The sequence below is a fragment of the Raphanus sativus genome, chromosome 6, assembly GCF_000801105.2.
Source record: "Raphanus sativus cultivar WK10039 chromosome 6, ASM80110v3, whole genome shotgun sequence".
Lineage (NCBI taxonomy): Eukaryota > Viridiplantae > Streptophyta > Magnoliopsida > Brassicales > Brassicaceae > Raphanus > Raphanus sativus.
The window spans coordinates 51,005,768-51,025,028 of record NC_079516.1 but is presented as its reverse complement, the minus strand read 5'-3'; the positions used below and the strand labels follow the sequence as shown (position 1 = coordinate 51,025,028).

The 19,261-nt window shown below is 38.9% G+C and overlaps 2 protein-coding genes across 2 annotated transcripts; one reads left to right on the top strand and one right to left on the bottom strand.

The window, feature by feature from the left end:
- The first annotated feature begins 8,368 nt into the window (after positions 1–8,368).
- On the top strand, positions 8,369–10,433 carry LOC108807377 (probable WRKY transcription factor 54). The gene is made up of 3 exons (XM_018579655.2): positions 8,369–9,088; positions 9,543–9,647; positions 9,759–10,433. Exons 1-3 carry the CDS (start codon positions 8,712–8,714, stop codon positions 10,285–10,287), a joined length of 1,011 nt encoding a protein of 336 aa, XP_018435157.2. The 5' UTR covers positions 8,369–8,711; the 3' UTR covers positions 10,288–10,433.
- Positions 10,434–14,112: 3,679 nt separating this feature from the next.
- LOC108813779 (DEAD-box ATP-dependent RNA helicase 17) lies at positions 14,113–16,948 on the bottom strand. Its single transcript, XM_018586433.2, has 10 exons — positions 16,737–16,948; positions 16,578–16,650; positions 16,377–16,486; positions 16,156–16,299; positions 15,935–16,043; positions 15,483–15,862; positions 15,336–15,409; positions 14,940–15,262; positions 14,591–14,837; positions 14,113–14,486 (listed from the first exon to the last, which is right to left on the bottom strand). Exons 1-10 carry the CDS (start codon positions 16,873–16,875, stop codon positions 14,217–14,219), a joined length of 1,869 nt encoding a protein of 622 aa, XP_018441935.2. The 5' UTR covers positions 16,876–16,948; the 3' UTR covers positions 14,113–14,216.
- Positions 16,949–19,261: the final 2,313 nt, after the last annotated feature.

Here is a 19,261-nt window from a genome sequence, read left to right as displayed (position 1 = left end):
GGGCGTACGAAGCTATTCCGGGATTGGGTGCTAGTATTGGTCTACCCAGAGCAAACAGTCCGTCTCCACCGATTCTGGCTTACGACGGCAGCAGAGGCCGCAGATTCATGAAAGCTGCTATCTTGAGTCAGGTACCTTTCCATCTTCACTTAATTAAGTCGTCCGGAAGGTCTTCCAGCTGGACGACTTAGTAGACGACTTATTATAAGTCGTCTGGAAGGTCTTCCAGCTGGACGACTTAGTAGACGACTTATTATAAGTCGTCTGGAAGGTCTTCCAGCTGGACGACTTAGTAGACGACTTATTATAAGTCGTCTGGAAGGTCTTCCAGCTGGACGACTTAGTAGACGACTTATTATAAGTCGTCTGGAAGGTCTTCCAGCTGGACGACTTAGTAGACGACTTATTATAAGTCGTCTGGAAGGTCGTCCAGCTGGACGACTTAGTAGACGACTTATAATAAGTCGTCTGGAAGGTCGTCCAGCTGGACGACTTAGTTGACGACTTATAATTAAGTCGTCTATTTAGTATTTTGTTTCAAATATCTAACTCGATTCTTCTTCTATTTACTGCAGACCCGCGTGATCAACTTTGTTGAGAAGGACATTAGTGAAATGTGGCCAAAATGGGACTCTGAGGTTGATGACGTGCCCGCGGAGAACATCATTAAAGTGATGTATGATCGGAGACCGTGGAAGTGGACCATGGATTGCTGGGAAGTCACTGGTACAAAACCCAAGTTTGTGACTCCATCGAAAAGAGCCAAAGAGATGGTTGTGGAGGAGGTGGAGGAAGACAATCAGAGACCTCGGAAGAAAGCTCGTAAAGAGGCTCCTAAAGAGGCTCCTAAAGAGGCTAGAGAAGAGGCTCCTACAGAGGCTACAGAAGAGGCTACAGAAGAGGCTAGAGAAGAGGCTAGTTGGGTGACCAGAGAGGAGTTAGAAAACATGTTCAAGGACTTAGGTGACATGATGAAAGAGGGGTTTAAGAAGTGCATCAGGGAGATTAGGAAGATCTCCGATAGATTGGAAGCTGTGGAGAAGAAGGTTGGTGTCACCAATCAGGCTACCCCTCAAGCCCCAGAAACCGGGGTTAGTAAAAAACACCCTACCCCACAAGCCCCAGAAACCGGGGCTAGTAACAAACAGACTACTCCTCAAAAGGATCAGCCTCCACTTCAAACCAATCATCCTACTCCTCCCACCAGACAGCCTGCTCCTCAAAAGGCAAAGCCTACTCCTCAAAAGGCGAAACAGCCTGCTCCTCAAACTAAACAGCCTGCTCCTCAAACTAAACAGCCTGCTCCTCAAACGAAACAGCCTGCTCCTCAAACTAAACAGCCTGCTCCTCAGACGAAACAGCCTGCTCCTCAAACGAAAAAGCCTTCTCCACAAAAGAAACAGCCTTCTCCTCTGCCCAAAGAGGTTAATATCAAATCTTTAAGTCGTCTGGTCTTTGTATAGATTTGTAAATATATAAGTCGTCTGGAAGGTTTTCCAGCTGGACGACTTACAAATAAGTCGTCTGGAAGGTTTTCCAGCTGGAAAACCTTCCAGACGACTTATTTGTAAGTCGTCCAGCTGGAAAACCTTCCAGAAGACTTACAAATAAGTCGTCTGAACTCCAGCTGGAACCAAATCCTCTCCCAACTTTTATTTAAGTCGTCCAGGGTTAACTTGTTCTCTTTTATTGCAGAGATTGTTGCCGGAGGATACAGCAGATGAGGCGATCTCGGTATATAAGATCTTGCCGGAGGATAAAGCAGATGGTGTCACCTCCAAAGAGATTGTTCCTCTCACTTCCACTGACCAACCGAGCTTCGCTTCCAACGATCAACAACCGAGCTTCGCTTCCACCGATCCAGCTTCAGCTTCAGAACCGAGCCTGGTTGTATTGGACCAAACAGCTCCCACTGCTTCTGTGCGTGCAAGGAGTGAACGAACGAAGAAACCTGCTCCCACGCAGATATCTCCTTATACGGCAGAGAGAAGGAAACTCCTTAGAGTGGGAAAGTATAATCCATTTCCCACACTAAACAGACCTAAGATGAAGGAGCTCGCTGATTGGTTGAAAACTGATCCGTAAGTGATTGCTTTACCCATAATAGCTTGATTTAGTCTACCAAAACTGATTGCTTTTTTGTTTGCAGTGATTATTTCACTAAGGAAGAGGACAAACCACGTACATCACCAACTTGGTGGTATCAAAAACTCCGGACATCCAAAGCATGGCTGGAAGACGTAGTAAGTCTTCTGCTTATCTTTAAGTCGTCTGGTAACTTGTCTTTGTATAGATTTGTAAATATATAAGTCGTCTGGAAGGTTTTCCAGCTGGACGACTTATTTGTAAGTCGTCCAGCTGGAAAACCTTCCAGAAGACTTACAAATAAGTCGTCTGGTAACTTGTCTTTGTATAGATTTGTAAATATATAAGTCGTCTGGAAGGTTTTCCAGCTGGACGACTTACAAATAAGTCGTCTGGAAGGTTTTCGAGCTGGAAAACCTTCCAGACGACTTATTTGTAAGTCGTCCAGCTGGAAAACCTTCCAGACGACTTATTTGTAAGTCGTCTGGAAGGTTCTAACTTGTATTATTTTATATGCAGCATATAGATGCTTGGATGAATGTGCTGAGGCAGAGGTATAAGGAGAACCCACAATGTTTCCGGAGCGAGCGAATGTGCTTCCTGGATCACAACTTTACCCAGTCTTGGAGAGAACAGTATCTGGTCTTCAAAACATCGTCGTCTGATCACAATGGTTTAGGAAAAATGCTACCTAGTGGGGCGGCGAGTTTGTATGACGGATCAATGCCTTCATTTTGCCAATCAAACAAGAAGTGGGGGGAGGACATTGATGATATCTATGCGCCACTGAACTTGGACAACAAACATTGGGTGGCTATTTGGATATCGATCCCTAAGAGGCACATAGTCGTCTGGGACAGCATACCTTCAACTACCATACCAGAAAGATGGGATGAGATAATGGAGCCTTTTCTCGAGATGGTCCCTTATCTGATTGTGGAGTGCGGAGACCAGATGCATGGGTTGGAGCGATACACTTATGAGAGACTCCTCAAAGATGTACCCACGGCCAACAATGGTGATTGTGGCGTGTACGCTGCAAAGTACATTGAATGTCATGCTCTTGGGGTCCCCTTTAGCCCTAAAGACTTTGCTAGGTCCAATGCGAAGACTATGAGGGATACTATGGCTTTGGCTATATGGACGGAGCTTGTTGATCAGCATCTGAAAGATAATGAGGATGGTGGTATGTTTGTAGGCATGTATGATTAGATACACAAATCAATTTGTATAGATTTTTTAACTTGTATAGATTTTTTAACTTGTATAGATTTTTTAACTTGTATAGATACACAAATCAATTTGTATATTTGAACTATTTGTATACACAAATCTATTTGTATATTTGAACTATTTGTTTACACAAATCTATTTGTATGTTTGTGGGCATGTATGATTTATTTGATTTTCTAACTTGTATAGATTTTCTAACTTACAAATAAGTCGTCTGGAAGGTTTTCCAGCTGGACGACTTACAAATAAGTCGTCTGGAAGGTTTTCCAGCTGGACGACTTACAAATAAGTCGTCTGGAAGGTTTTCCAGCTGGACGACTTACAAATAAGTCGTCTGGAAGGTTTTCCAGCTGGACGACTTACAAATAAGGTCGTCTAAAAAAAATAAGGTAGTCTAAAAATAAAATACACTGGACGACTTACAAATAAGGTCGTCTAAAAAAAATAAGGTAGTCTAAAAATAAAATACACTGGACGACTTCGTAAAAGGTCGTCTAAAAAAAAATACACTTGAAGGGATAGTAGAAGGTAGTCTAAACACTGGACGACTTAAATACACTGGACGACTTAAATACACTGGACGACTTCGTAAAAGGTCGTCTAAAAAAATACACTTGAAGGGATAGTAGAAGGTAGTCTAATACACTGGACGACTTCGTAGAAGGTAGACGAAACACTGGACGACTTAGAAATTAGTCGTCTGGACGGGTAATCAAGACTGGACGACTTATATTTAGGTCGTCTGGACAACTAGTCAACTGGTTGTGTACATTGTGGTTTCGTATGGCCAGTTTCCTTGCAGTTTGAGCATCTCCGTGCCCTGTGTTTCTTCCTGGGTTTGTGTCCCCTCATCCTAGATAGCTCCAACCAAGATTGCCATCTTGATTTCTTCTGTCTCCCCGGACCACGCTTTACGTTTGGAGGAAAGCATTCTCGTTCCTCAATATGTTGTGACACGATAGGATATATATTCTCTGAGTATCCTGCATACAGATGATTCTTTGAGTAAAGTGGACATACAAGTGTGTCGATATGCACACCAGCATGTGTTCCAGCTGCTATAGCATGAGAGCAAGGTATTTTCTCCACTCCATAGACACCACAACCACACTTTACATGTTCCAAATCAACCGCACAGTCCATTTTGCCACCTTTGACAAAGAAACGCCATCCATCAATTGGTTCGACCGTCATCGTATCCGCTATCTCTGATCGAACAGCAAGCAAGTATTCAACACCCCGGCTATGTACAGTTGGGAGACTCAAAGCATCTTGTCTCCTTTTCCAATACCATTTTCCTAACTTCTGCCTTATGAACTCCAGCAGGAACGGAATCGGAAATCCTCTTGCTCGCTTCAGTGCGGAATTAATAGATTCAGCGATGTTGCTTGTTTTTATGTTGAACCTGTTCCCCTTACAATAAACCCTTGACCATAGCTTGGCGTCGGCCTTCTCCAAATACGTTGCAAGTTCCGGGTTTGCACTCCGTATCTCAGCCATGTACCGGTTAAAATCGTGAACCGTGTGCGCATAAGCAGCCCCTTTCACCAAGTACATGAGATGTTTCCCTTTAAACTTTTTGACAATGTTATCTTGAAGGTGATAATAACATATTCCTCGGGTTGCCCAAGGAAACACCTTCTCACACGCACTTTTAATGGCCGCGTGCCGGTCAGAGACTATCACCAGAGGCTTGTCATGAGATATACAACTAGCCAATTTTGTGAAAAACCATTCCCAAGAAGGTTCATCTTCAGCATCCACGATCCCAAAAGCCAATGGGAATATCTGAAAATTGCCATCTTGTGCGGCTGCAACTAACATAACACCTCCATACTTTCCACTTAGGTGAGTTCCATCCACCACAATGACCCTTCTCTGATACTTAAAACCTTTGATAGAAGCTCCAAAAGAGAGAAATAGATACTTAAATCTTTTCTCAGAATCAAGTTCTATAGCCGTGATAGAATCAGGATTTGCAATGGAGATTTGCTCGAGATATGAAGGCAGACGCGAATACCCTTCTTCTGCTGATCCTCTCACCAATTTCTGTGCATATAACAGTGCTCTGTATGAAGTGGTGTAATCAAGCGTCATGCCAAACATGTTCTTCATTGCATCAGTGATATGCTGTGGAGTTATCCCATCAATGATCCCAACACGATCAATGAAAAGACTACCAACATACTTTGGAGTACAGTGTCTCCGCTGAGCGATTCGGTCTCCAATTGAGCATAAATGTTTTTCCACATACTTTGTTACCCAAAACGTGTTTGACCCATGTTTCACACTCGCTCTGATCTTCCATCCACAACCGCTAACCCGACATATTGCCACAAGGAGAGTTTTTGTTGATTTGTATATTCTGAAAGAAAACCTACCCCTCACTGCTGTCAACCGCAGCTCTGAAAGCAGTGCATCCTTGCTAACAAAACTCTGGTTGACATAGATGCTGGTACAATCCGATTTTCCTCCTTCAATAGCATTTGTCTTAGCATATGTCTTTTCAATTTCTTCAAAACAAATATTATCATCATCTTCCTCGTCCTCATCTAGAACCTTTCCATAAAGACTGTAATCCCCACCATTCTGATCCGTTTCACCAACAATAGTGTTATCAGCATCCTCCTCCCCATTTTCCTCCTCCCCATTTTCCTCCTCCCCATCTTGATTTTCATCTTCAACAGACTCATTATCACCAACATCTTCAAAACATTCATCAGCCTCATCATTATCACCAACATCTTCTTCCCATTCACCAGCTTCATCATTATCACCAACATCTTCTTCCCATTCACCAGCTTCATCATTATCACCAGCTTCTTCTCTTTTCTCTGAAACCGTTTCCACCTTGCTGCGGCTTGATACACAAAGACATACTCTATGCGTTTTGAGTATCTCGAGCAAGTTTCGAACTTGTCTATCACTTGTAACATGAATGGGAGGACTGCTTGGAGTCATCATCATTTCTGCTGGTAATGAGTAGCTAATCTCCACAGTCACTGATCTCATGTCCAGGTTATAATCTTCTTGAGCCATTGCAACAAGTTCAGCATGTGTTGAATCTTCATTCAATAAAAACAATCTTGCTCCTTTGAGATCATCAACCACAAAATCCCAACGGAAATCTCTCAACAACCATTCTCCATACACTGCATGTAACTTAAAAATCATCTGCAAATATTCAAAATAAAACACATTAGTAAACATAGAGAAAATGAAGAAGTTCAACAAACATTATCGCAGACGACTTAGATTTAAGTCGTCCAGAAGACTTAAAGGTAAGTCGTCTAAAGAGGTCACTTTTGCAATTGAAAATTAAAAGGGACGACTTAATTCTAAGTCGTCCGGCTTTGTTTGTTAAAAAAAAAAATTCAGACGACTTATATATAAGTCGTCTACGAAAAACGGGCTAGTTTTGCATTTGACCGAATCGTGTCAGATCTTTGACTATTTCTGGACGACTTATAAATCAGTCGTCTCTGGAAAGTAAAAATTTCAATATTTTATTCAAACTAGACGACTTACACGTAAGTCGTCCCAGGTTAGTTTTGTAATTGAAAAATAAAACTTGAAATTTAACTTTCTCCAGACGACTTAACTAAAAGTCGTCCAGCTAGACGACTTAATTTAAGGTCGTCCGGGATAAGCAAGGTTTGGACGACTTAATTGGGAAAAATTCTGGACGACTTTGCTTTCCCCGGACGACTTTAAATTAAGTCTTCTGACGGGACGACTTTATATTATGTCGTCTGGTAAAAATTAAATTATGAAGTTTTATTTTTCAACTACAAAACTAACCTAAGACGACTTACACGTAAGTCGTCTAGTTTAATAAAATATTGAAATTTTAACTTTCCGAGAGACGACTGAATTATAAGTCGTCCAGAAATAGTCAAAGATCTGACACGATTCGGTCAAATGCAAAACTAGCCTGTTTCTCGTAGACGACTTATATATAAGTCGTCTGGACTGTTTTTTTTCACCAAACAAAGCTGGACGACTTAGTTTAAGTCGTCCGTTTGACCAGAAGACTCATCAGTAAGTCTTCTACATACAGATGACTTACTTGTAAGTCTTCTACGCGAACAGATTTTGAAAAAAATTCAAATTCGTACCTTCAACTAGGTGAGATGACTTTGTTTGCACACAGGGTCTTCTCCAACCACCCAGAACCTCAAACGAAAGCAACCGTAAGTCAAAACGAAAGAAATATGGCTCCAAACAATTTTGAATCAAAAGCTTCAGTTTTTTGGATGAATATGGAGAGAAAGTGAAAGAAATGTTGTTTTTAGTTCATAACAATTGAAACAGAGAGAGTGTAAAGAGATTTACGTGCATTAAAGGGCATTAAAAGCTCCAAACAGTTCGTACAAGGTTGTTCCCACTATTCATGGCAGTGGCAATATTGTAAATACTTGAAGAAAATGAGGTTGAGACAGTAAAGAAGCCATTTTCGAAAAAAAAAAAAAAAAGGGTTAATGGCATTTTCGTAGATAAAATGCAGATGTGGGGTTAAAAACTCAAAAAAAAAATGAGTCAAAAGAAAAGGTTAGTTTTCTGTTTGAATTCAAGTTTTGAGTCACTTTTGCAATAAGCCCAAGGTTAAAACCACGATAAGAATATCCGTTAGTTTCCTAACGAATCCTTCTATTTCGTAATTGTACGACACTACACACATGATAAATCAATAATTGGTCTTATGGATATATCCCTTTACCATCAAAAGTTTTTTTTGTGGGTCAAATATCATCAAAAGTTATTCTGGTTTAGATTTTAGAGCTATCTTACTCAAGATATATCTCTACAATAAAGATTTTAGTGGTTGGTCCGATATTATCTTGTCAACATGTCTCCTCTTGTTTTTTTTTTTTGTTCTTTCATGAAAGTGATTTGATGTCAAATAATAACTTAATAAATTAAATATTAAAGAGAAAATATTAATAAGCATTTTATAGTAACCAAGTTGTTTGGGATCAGTTTCATGAAAATAAATAAATAATCCGAGAGAAAAGGAGAAAACTAAAGAAAAACAGCCACCAAGTTCCTCAAAAACGGTAATGGGTGACGTCATCTCTCCTCACCACCGTGACGCCAGCAGAACTCTGGTAAGCCTATGGGAGAGCAAATAAGCTATCATTTTCCCGTTATACCCTCGACGCCTTTATAACTCATACCTAATTCTCTCTCTTTTTCTTTAGCATCTTCCTCTGATTACTTTCTATCTCTCATCCGAAAGAAAACAAAAAGAAAAAGAAAAACCCCAGAGATAATCTGTCTCTCTTCTCTCCATTATATTATTACACCATTGTCTCATCTTCAGATCATCATACCAAAAAAAACCTAAAAAGAAAAAGTTCACCTATATCCATTATATTGTTGTACAAAAGAAAATGGATTCAAATAGTAACAACACCAAATCCATAAAGAGAAAAGTTGTCGACCAACTCGTTGAAGGCTACGAGTTCGCTACTAAGCTTCAGCTTCTCCTCTCTCACCAACACTCTAATCACCACATCGATCACACCCGTATTGTTTCATGCGATCCAGATCCAGTTGGTGAGCTCATCGCTAAGATCTTGGCTTCTTTCCACAAAACCATATCGGTTCTTGATTCTTGTGAGTCCCTTCCTATGGCCGTCGAGGGTTCACTGAATGCTTCATGTGGCGATGATTTAACGGCTCCGGCGAGTTGCAACGGTGGAGACTACGTCGATAGTAGAAAGAGACTTGGGGCTGGTAAAGGCAAAAGAGGATGCTACACTAGAAAGTAAGTGAAAAAGGTTGAATGTAAGTATAGATTTATTGATTTATTTTCCAATCGTGTTTAACGATTTAATCTACTGTTTATGTGGTTATTTAAAAAAAAAATCATTTCATATTTGCTTAATTTTTGTCTGTTGATTCAATCATGTATTTTTGTGGTAGTGACTTATTGTAGAGGTTAATTAATGACATTGAATTTGGAATTGGATTTGTTCTATATATAATATGCCAATATATTTATTGAAATTCAAATCACTATTTTTATCATGATATAGTGATAGAGAATGGTATGAATATGACTGATTGGATTTTGACCAATCAATCAATGCAGCCGAGCTTTATTTGTTACAACTAGTGTTGTGATTATAGGCTAGTTACCATGGATTTGTACTACAAGAACGTATTTGTCAAACTGGTTTGGCCATTTATTAATAATTTTCTTACTTTATTATTGACAGGAAGAGATGGCATACTTGGACTGTGGAAGCTAGAAGAATTGATGAAGACAAATATGCTTGGAGGAAATATGGACAAAAGGAGATTCTTAATACCAAGTTCCCAAGGTCACTAATCCTTACTTCACACATATGTCTATACAAACGATACATCTTAAACTGACACATATCAACCTAGTCTAGAATCTACTACGACTTTGTAATTTTTGATGTTTTCAGAAGTTACTTTAGATGCACTCACAAGCCAACACAAGGATGCAAAGCAACTAAGCATGTTCAGAAACATGAGCAAGATCCTGATTTGTTTCAAATCACATACATTGGCCACCACACATGTAATGTTAGGGACCAAACACAAGAAAATACCGAGCCTTTTGATCATGGAGTAGTCATGGATTCGAACAACACATTGGCTGCAACCATTGCTCAAGACCACGTTAATGCGGATATGCAAGAGGAAGAGATCAACATCAGTAGTCTGATTGTAGTAGGCGCAGACATGGTGAAGGAGGAGGACCATAACAATGGCGATCAAAATAAAGACTATTGTGAGGGTTCTTCCGCAAATGGTGACTTGTCATTGGTTTGGCAAGACATGATGATGCTTGATGATCAGCAGCATCATCAGAATCAATACTATAATGGTGAAGCTAATACTGGTTCTCATCAATTTGCTTTCATTGACAACGACCAACTATCCTCCTTATTTGATTCATACTGCCCTTACGAAGGGACAAGTGCTATATGAACATCCATATCCATATTGATTTTTCGTAATTAGGCTAATAATCTTTTCTCGTCCTCTCTCTTTGAGTAAGTTTAATGAAGTGTAATATTTTTGTTGTATGTTTGATAAAATACCATATGGCATATATTATCTGTTTCTACCTCTTATTTCATATTTTAAAACGGGCACTAGATGTTTTGTACGTGGTACTATCATTCCGATTCTTGACTAAATAGGTTTTTCTCACAAGTTCATTTTGAATAAATATAGGGTAGACAGCAAAGGTGAAACAACTTCATCAATGGATTGGTGATATAATTAGAATAAGCCAAGCTCCAACTGCGACAGTCCCCTAGATTATTGTTTTGCCTATGTGGTTGATAGTACTTTAATCCAACATGTGACATATGATTACCTAAAGAGTGTAAAGAGACTTATCCATTCAAAGTGACGGCTATGAATGTTTGGTGCTAAAAAGGAAGAAACTGGACACAAGTGCATCTCGCTACTGGTGTGCTTTGTCTTTTTGTTGTTTGCTCTGACATAAGAATCGCCGTATGCACAAGGGCATTAATTTTTGGTTTCTGCAACAATAAACCACAATCAATCAAGCTGTACTATCTTCTGTTGTTACCCAAAAATAAATATGTTCCGCACATTCTCTCTTTTATACAAACTACATTATCTCACTCCTGTGACGCACATAACGATCATTGAAATATTTTCAAGAATTTGAGAAATTTAAATATAACATAGATAGTTAGACAAAACTTACGTAACAAACTAGTTCCGAAATGAAACTACTTTTACGTGTGATTAATAGATAGTATATGAATCTTCTGATATACTTGATGATTACGAGATATGGTGACTGTTTTTTTCTTCTGTTTTTACCAAAGACTAAAGTAAAAGATATATAATTCATTCAACACCTTAAACAACTTTTACAGATGTCACAATATACTGTTATAAATAATTGAGGATAGATGGAGTCAGTGCCGGCCCTTGTACGAAGCCAAGGAAGCACATGCTTGTGGCCGTATAATTTTTAGAATATTTTCGGCCACATTTTACAGATATGCTCTTTAGTTTAGTGGAAGTGTATATGGCCAAACTTCCTTAAGATCATGGGTTCGATTCCTTGGAACTACAATTCATTTTTTTCTTCTGTTTTTTTCCTTTAAAAAGTGGCCACATTTTTTCTTCTTGCTTCCAGCCTTTGCAATTCTAGGACCGGCTCTGGATGGAGTGCCCTCTCCGTCGACATAAAACATACACAGGATGAGCAAAAGGGTAAAACGAAGGCCCCATGCATGATTAATAGTGACGGTGGATGGGCCAAAACATCCACTCGAAGCTGATTTTGACACTTGCGACCTCTTTTTAATTATTTGGTTTCTTTACTCTGAAAAGGACAACAACCAAAAGGAAGAAACACCAACACGTTCATCCAATTTGTGAGATAATAACAAAATAACAAGTTCCCCCCTCTTTTGATTTGTTTTAAATACAAAGAGATTGCATATATAGCTTTTGTAAGAGAATGTTCCTTATGCTGAAATAAGTGTACATATTATATGATATTCTATTTTATACAAGAAATTCTTAATACTTAATGATCTATATTCCAGAGCCAGTTAAATCTCTTTAAGCTAAACTTGAAATGATTTATTAAAAGAGAGAAACTTGATGAAGTGAGCTCTTTCTATATATTTTGTATGGAAATGGGAGCTTTTTATAGAAAGGATCAGATTGTTGAAAAGAAACTTTAAAATTTATCATGCAAATAGTTTGGTTTGTTACTATTAAAAAGAAAAATCAAAACCCGTCCACTATTTTCTTATTAATTGTTTATTTTTTGAAGTACTTGCATTTTGAAAAAAAACGTTTTCACAATACCTTAAAAAATTGATTTCCTAATAATTAACTTTTATTTTAAAACTTAAATTTGAGTCATTTTTATTGTTGTCCTGAAATGATATGTTAGTTGAACAAATTGGAATAGTAGTGAAATAGAGAATGAGAAAAAAAGAGAAACGATAAAAACATTTATGAAAATAATTAAAATACAGTTTGAAACAACCCCATTTAGTAACATATCACTTTCCAATCTTAAAACAAAACGAAACTGTCTAAGAGAATTGCTTTCCATTAGATTACAAACTAAAATCACGTGTAATATGCAAAACTTTTTATTTTTTGAAAAAATAATATGCAAAACTTTATAATAATATTATTAAGCTAAGCTAAACAAGTCTTTTCTCTCTAGATTATATTAACCCTATTTGTCTCCATCTCCCTCGTCGCCGTATACCAGCCGCTAGTAACAGTGATGATTATGAGCTGGATCACTAAAAGGAAATATGAAATCCATGTTGGCCCCAATCCCGCCGCTACCAAACATTATAGCGTCGGTCATGTCGAAGAAGAGGGGACTGCACCGTAGTCAATAGAATGGCCAGTTGCAGCCGCTGTTGCGATCGGAGCGCTTGAGCTGATATGGCAAGTGTGTGAGCAAGTGTGCAAGTAACTCGAAAGGTGACTATATTTTTTTTGTTTTACATCTGATTAGTTATGCTATTACAATGATGCCAATATTATATAGACATTTTACAATAGATAATTCTACAATTTTATAAAAATTCACGTCTAACTATCAATCAAGTTTAGGCATGGGCAGATAATCCGACAACCGAATGGAAACCGGTCCGATAAAAGCGGTTTGGTTCGGATTCGGATGTTTTAAATAAACCAAATGGTTGGTGTTTTTGTGTTATAATGGTGGTCGGTTCGGTTCGGTTTAAACCCGACATCCATTTGATTACATCCGACACCCGAGCATCATCAAGACACTAAGACACAACCCTAGCCCCCTTTTGTTTTCCCTCTTTCGATTACAACAAGATTCACCAAGATTCTCTGCAAAAATCTCAACCAAACCTTCCAAAATCCCTACGATTCACCAAGATCCCACTTTTGTTTTCCCTTTTTTTATACATAATTGCTTTGTCGCATGTTTTATTATTTTGCATTTGTCTATTCATACAACTTGCTTTGTCACATGTTTTTGGATGAGTCAAGAATGCATAACGAGCATTAGTTCACTTCGCTTAGGGGCATTAAAATATGTCAAGAATGCATAACGGATTTAGTCCATGTTTGGATATTTTTAATAGTTTCAGAATTGAAACCCGATCAAGAACCGATATCCGAATGCATAACGGGTTTAGTTGGAACTTTTTGGTGTTACCAAAACCAAACCGAACCCGACTATAACCCGAACCGAGATCGAACCGAATTTTTAAAATATCCGAATGGAGCTGTTTTTTAAAAAACCGAAAACCCGACACCCGATTGAAACCGAACCGACACCCGATTGGTCCCCCGATTGCCCAGGCCTAATCAAGTCTTTATATGAGATCTATGTTTGATGTACGTTTTACACCAAAGTGAAGATTTCTTGTAATTTTTTTTTCATAATCTGCATAGTTAGTATTTTCCGGTGTTCAAACTCCAGATTTCCTCCTAAGCATTAATGAATTTTTAGTCGAACCAGTAGTCAAGAAAACTTCCAGAAAGGTGACTATTTTTCAAAAAAATGTTAAAACTCATGTCATGCAAGACTGTTCTCTCGTTACAAAACTCATGTCATGTCACTTGAGCTCATTTTAAACCCAAGAATGGCTAAGTGTTTCCGAGAAGTAGGAATGATGTAAAAGACAATTGATTCAGAATTATATTATCTTGTTCAAATGGACTCATCCTCATATCTCATGTTACTCTTTGAGCTCTTCAATACACTGAAGATCTCAGACTCCATTAGAGAAGTTCTCAGCAACAATGATAAGTTTCCAAACTTTTTAAAATACTTCAAAATTTTCAATGAACAAAACTGTTCTCTCGTTACAAAACTCATGTCATGGTTTATGGTAGGCAAAAGGGACTTTTGATCAAGTTTTTGTTGTACTTCTATTGCCACTCATCTTCTTTCTCTTCTTTGGGTGCTGCCCCTTGTGGCGTTCGTCTCTCTTCCTCTTCATAGTTTCCTTATGGTGTGATTTCCCAACCAAAGAAGGCTGCTCTTTAAGAGCAAAGCTCTTGGCGACATGACCCAAGTGAAGCTTCTTCACCACAAAGATGCTCTTGAGCTCTCCCTTGTGAGCTGCATATCCCCTGACCCAAGAGACAAACGCGTTCTTCGCCAGGTTCTTCATCTTCGGCTGCAAATATAACAAACCACAAACAGGGGGAGAAGATCATTTTCCCATCAGAGCACCAAGCAGGAGAAGACAAGATAGAAAGAGAGAAAGACAGAGAAGCATACATCAGCGTAAGTAAAGAACTCAAGACCTCTCTGCAGAGATATGACCCAGGGATGTGATTCAAGAGATATAACCTTCTTGACGCGAGGCATGTTGCCGAGCAGAGGAAATTTATCAAGTACTTTTAGAAGAGGATACTCTGCAAGTGTTGCACCATGTTTCTTAAGGTCCTTAAGATAGTCTATCTCAACAGGTTGTAGAAACAACAACGCTTCTCCCTTTTCACCAATACGAGCTGTTCTACCCACTCTACAACCACGAATCCCACCAAACACACATGAGCTCAGTAAAAATCCAAAGGTACGAATGTAATAATTTAAGTTAGAAACGTCAAAGTGGGTTTGTTATTACCTATGCACATACTCGGTAGCTTCCCCGGGACAGTCGTATTGAACAATACATCTTACTTTTGGGAAGTCCAATCCTCTGGCAGCAACATCTGTACTCAAGAGAAGGGCTTGTCTCTCTGCTTTGAAGTTGGCAAACGCAGATCTTCTATCCTCCTGCTCCATACTTCCATGTAACCGGAACGTTTTGCACTTCAGAAACAGCTGCTTCGTCGTCGTCGCCTCCTCCTCTTCTTGTTGCGTCTCTGACTTTGGTGGCCACTGGAATTCACTTAGAAGTGAGTGATGAAAATCTACAGCGTCACGTGTCGAAAAGAACACGACCACCTAGCCAACACACAAAACCTCAATCAACCGAAAGATAGGAGAACAAACAGACTGTTCTATGACAAAGATTTACCTTTTGAGAAGCTTCTCTCTCAAAGAGGTTCTTGAGAACAGAGAGAAGTGCCACAAGACGTGCACCACATGGGACTGCATATTAATAGACATCTGTTACACAGAGGACAAACATAGAACCATGACTTAAAAGTGAAGATAAGTGTACCTTTAACATATTTCTGCACAAGCTGCGATGGTATTCCATAGTCCTCAGACGAAGGATTAGCTGATTTGTTCACGTGAATCACCATTTCATCATCTTCATCGGAATCAGGAGAGGCGGGAGACTCTATTGGTGGTAGCTTCTGTTGCAGCAATTTGCTGTTGTCAAGACCAATCATAACCGGATCATCCAGACTAAGTTTTGCAAGGCGGTTAACTTTCTCGTTCAGCGTTGCTGACAAAAGCAAGGTCTGCTTCTGAGCAGCACCCTTTGTAACAACAATATCATCGTCTTCGTCTTCCTCATCCCCTTCCTCGTGTTGTCTCGAACCTAGAAGCTTAATGATCTGCTCCGTCTCCTTCCCGTAACCCATTTCGAGAATGCTGCCAAATTCAAAAAGGAAGAGAAGTTAAAATAAAGGAAGCACAGAAGAATCAATGTACAGAAACTATTACCAGTCAGCTTCATCAAAGATGACCCAGCGAAGATTCTTGTGCACGAATGAAGCTGTGTTCTTCAAATGGTCAAGAAGCCGTCCTGGGGTTGCAATCAGAATAGATATCCCTGAAGGAAACCAAAGAAAACGATCATTAACAACTTGGATTCAATGTAAACAACAATGCAAGAAACAAAGAAACAAAGAAACAAAGAAACAAAGAAAAAAAAGACAACACACCTTTCCTTAACCTAGCTTTTTCTTTAGCCTTCTTCTCGCCACCCATGACATAACCAGGGACAATCCAATGGAACCGATGCAGGAGCTTCTCCAAAGTCTCGTACACTTGAAGACAAAGCTCCCGTGTTGGCACAATCACCAAAGCTGCCACATAAAAAGTCATCAATGTCATCACTTACTAAATTCTAGAAAGACTAAATAGATGGGACACACTGACATACCAAAAGTGCCATGAGAACGATCAACCTTGGGAGAAGAAGCGTTCAAGTGATGTATGATTGGTGCCAAGTAGGCTATAGTTTTCCCAGTTCCGGTTGCAGCATTAACAAGTCTGTACATTTTATATTCCCAAGGTTAAATGAAACAAAAACATAACTAGTTCGAATATAATTATAGTTCAGACAAATAAAAAAAAGGATTACACATCTCGACCGGAGAGGATAAAAGGAATAGATTGAGCTTGTACATGCGTTGGAGCTTCAAAACCCATCCTTTCTGCAGACAAAACAGCCATTAGGACAATTGTTTTATGTACACAAGGCATAAAGATACAGGCAAGAGACAAAACAAAAAGAGCGAACCTTGGAGCTGGTCAGAGAGTTTGGGATCTAGTCCAAGGGAAGAGAAGGAACAAGAGGCGAATAAACCGTTCTTGGCTTTGTTTCCATCTTTAGCTTCTTGCTTTGTCTCTCTCGCCGTTTGTTGGGTTCTCTTCGACATCTTCTTCTTCCTCTTCTTCTCCGATAGAACAAAGAACTAGTTCTCTCCTCCGTCGTCTTCGATAACTTAAGCTGCAGAGTGGTAAGGGTTTTGCCTCGTATACGACGTCGGTTTCTATTTGGGCCTTTAATCTCTAAAAAGGCCTCACTATTGTTTCCACTTTTCCAGCCTGTTATAAACTCTGTTTTTTTCTGGTCAAGACTCAAGACCAGCCTGTTTGTTATAAACATGTAAATTTTAAATAAAACTTCTTGTTATGAATATTATGTTTATGGATGTCAAGCCCATTAGATATTTACTTGTAATCTTGGCCCGTTTATGGCCTATTGTATTTAGGCCCATGTCGCCATATATTTCCTATATAAGGAACACTTTGATTCAATAATAAAACACACTTTCACAACACGTTATCAGCACGAAACTCTGAAATCCCGAGCTACCTCAAAAACCCTAATTGACGGTGCCACTTCAAACAGCTCGTTCTCTTCAACCGTAAGGATCCAGACGACGAGCCACATACCAAATTGAAGCTCTTGACGAGACGAATCCAACGCCGTCGGCCTCGACTCTATCTGACGTCGGACGCGCCCTCAATCGCTATTCTAAGACGCGCCGTCAAGTGACCTAAAACCCTAATTTCGGCCGCAACTTCAAACTGGCATATCTCTCTAACCGTAAGGACTCAGATGACGATCAACCTATCAATTTGAAGCTCTCGACGAGAAGAATCCAGTGCCGCAAACGTCACATCAATCCGATTTCAGACGCGCGCTCACCTCCCGTTCTAAGCTGCGCCGTCAAAACCCTAATCTATCTACGATCTCTCTTTCTCTTGTTGGTCCGGTTTCAGATCTTCTCTAAACAAAGGTAAACTGTCTGAAACTCTAAAAGAGAACACAAACAATCGAATTTGGTTTGATGTTAAAGGTTATGACAATTAAAATCTTGCAAAATTCCTAACAACCTAGATTAATAAGTCGAAACCCATTCATGAGTAATACAGAGCTCTTAAACCAAAAATTCGATATGAGATTGTTAATCAATTAAAATCACAGCCTCAATGGCTTGCTGAATCTCAAAAACATCATTGATCTGAATGATCAAATCGATTTTAAACTTTGAAGTTGATCATCTCCTAAAACATAATTATGATCGATTTCTTATAAACCTTAGAAACTTACTATAAAAAGAAACTTTATATTTTCAGAATATTTCTAGAAAATGAAACTTTTTATTTTTAGAAACTTACTATAAAAGGAAACTTTCTATTTTTAAAACTTACTATAAAAGGAAACTTTCTATTTTTAGAAACTTACTATAAAGGGAAACTTTATATTTTCAGAAAATTTATATTTTCAGAAACGTTCTATAAAAAGAAAAACTTTATATTTTAGACATATATCTAAGCCGTGTGACTTGTTTATTAGGAAAGCATTAACTCGATTGTTTGCTTGATCACACGATTTATATGATTGATTTTCTTATAAAGATTGAGTGATATACAATATGAGATGTCGAAAATCAACTTGGATTATGCTGTCCTAAATCTCTAAAGAGATAATCATTTAAAATGGGCACTGGATACCGAGGTTATCCTAAAGTCAAAAGGACTTGGTGAATAAATCACAGAAGGCGATATTGCCAAACGAGAAAGATTGATACATGGCAATATTAGTTATTAGCCACCATCTAAATGAGAGTCTAAAGAAATCAGTATCCCAGTAAAGAAAATCCACTAGAACTTTGGACCGCCTTACAGCGGAGATATGATCACCATAAAACGGTGCTATTACCAAAGGATAAAATTTGAGTGGAAGAACCTGAGATTTCAATACTATAAGTCTGTGGATGAATACAACTCGGTTCTGTTTAAGATAGTTTCAATGTTGAAACAATGTGGTGAAGAAGTAACTGAACAAGACTTTCTCTAATGTGTTACTGCAACAGCAGTATAGAGAAAGAGGTTTCACCACATATACTGATTTGATCTCCTGTTTACTATTGGCTGAGACCAATAATGAGTTATTAATGAGAAACAGTGAGATGAGACCTCCCGGTACAAAATCATTACCCGACATTTCTAGGCTGACTTTGGAGCCTAAGAAAGAAAGTAATCTCGTCCAGCACAACAACCATTCCGGCCCTAGCCATGGGAAAGGTTATGGACGAGGTCGTGACACATTTAAGACACATGGGCGAGGACGAGGCCGCATTACCACACCCGGCTTTAGCCGTGGTCGAGGTCGAAGTGTGTCTTTTAAACCTTAAATAAAATCTTATTTGTGTCACAAATGTGGTATGGGTAATCACTGGGCAAATAATTTCCAAACTTCAAAGCACTTGTATGAGCTTTACATAGAGAGTTTGAAGAAAAATCCGGAAGCCA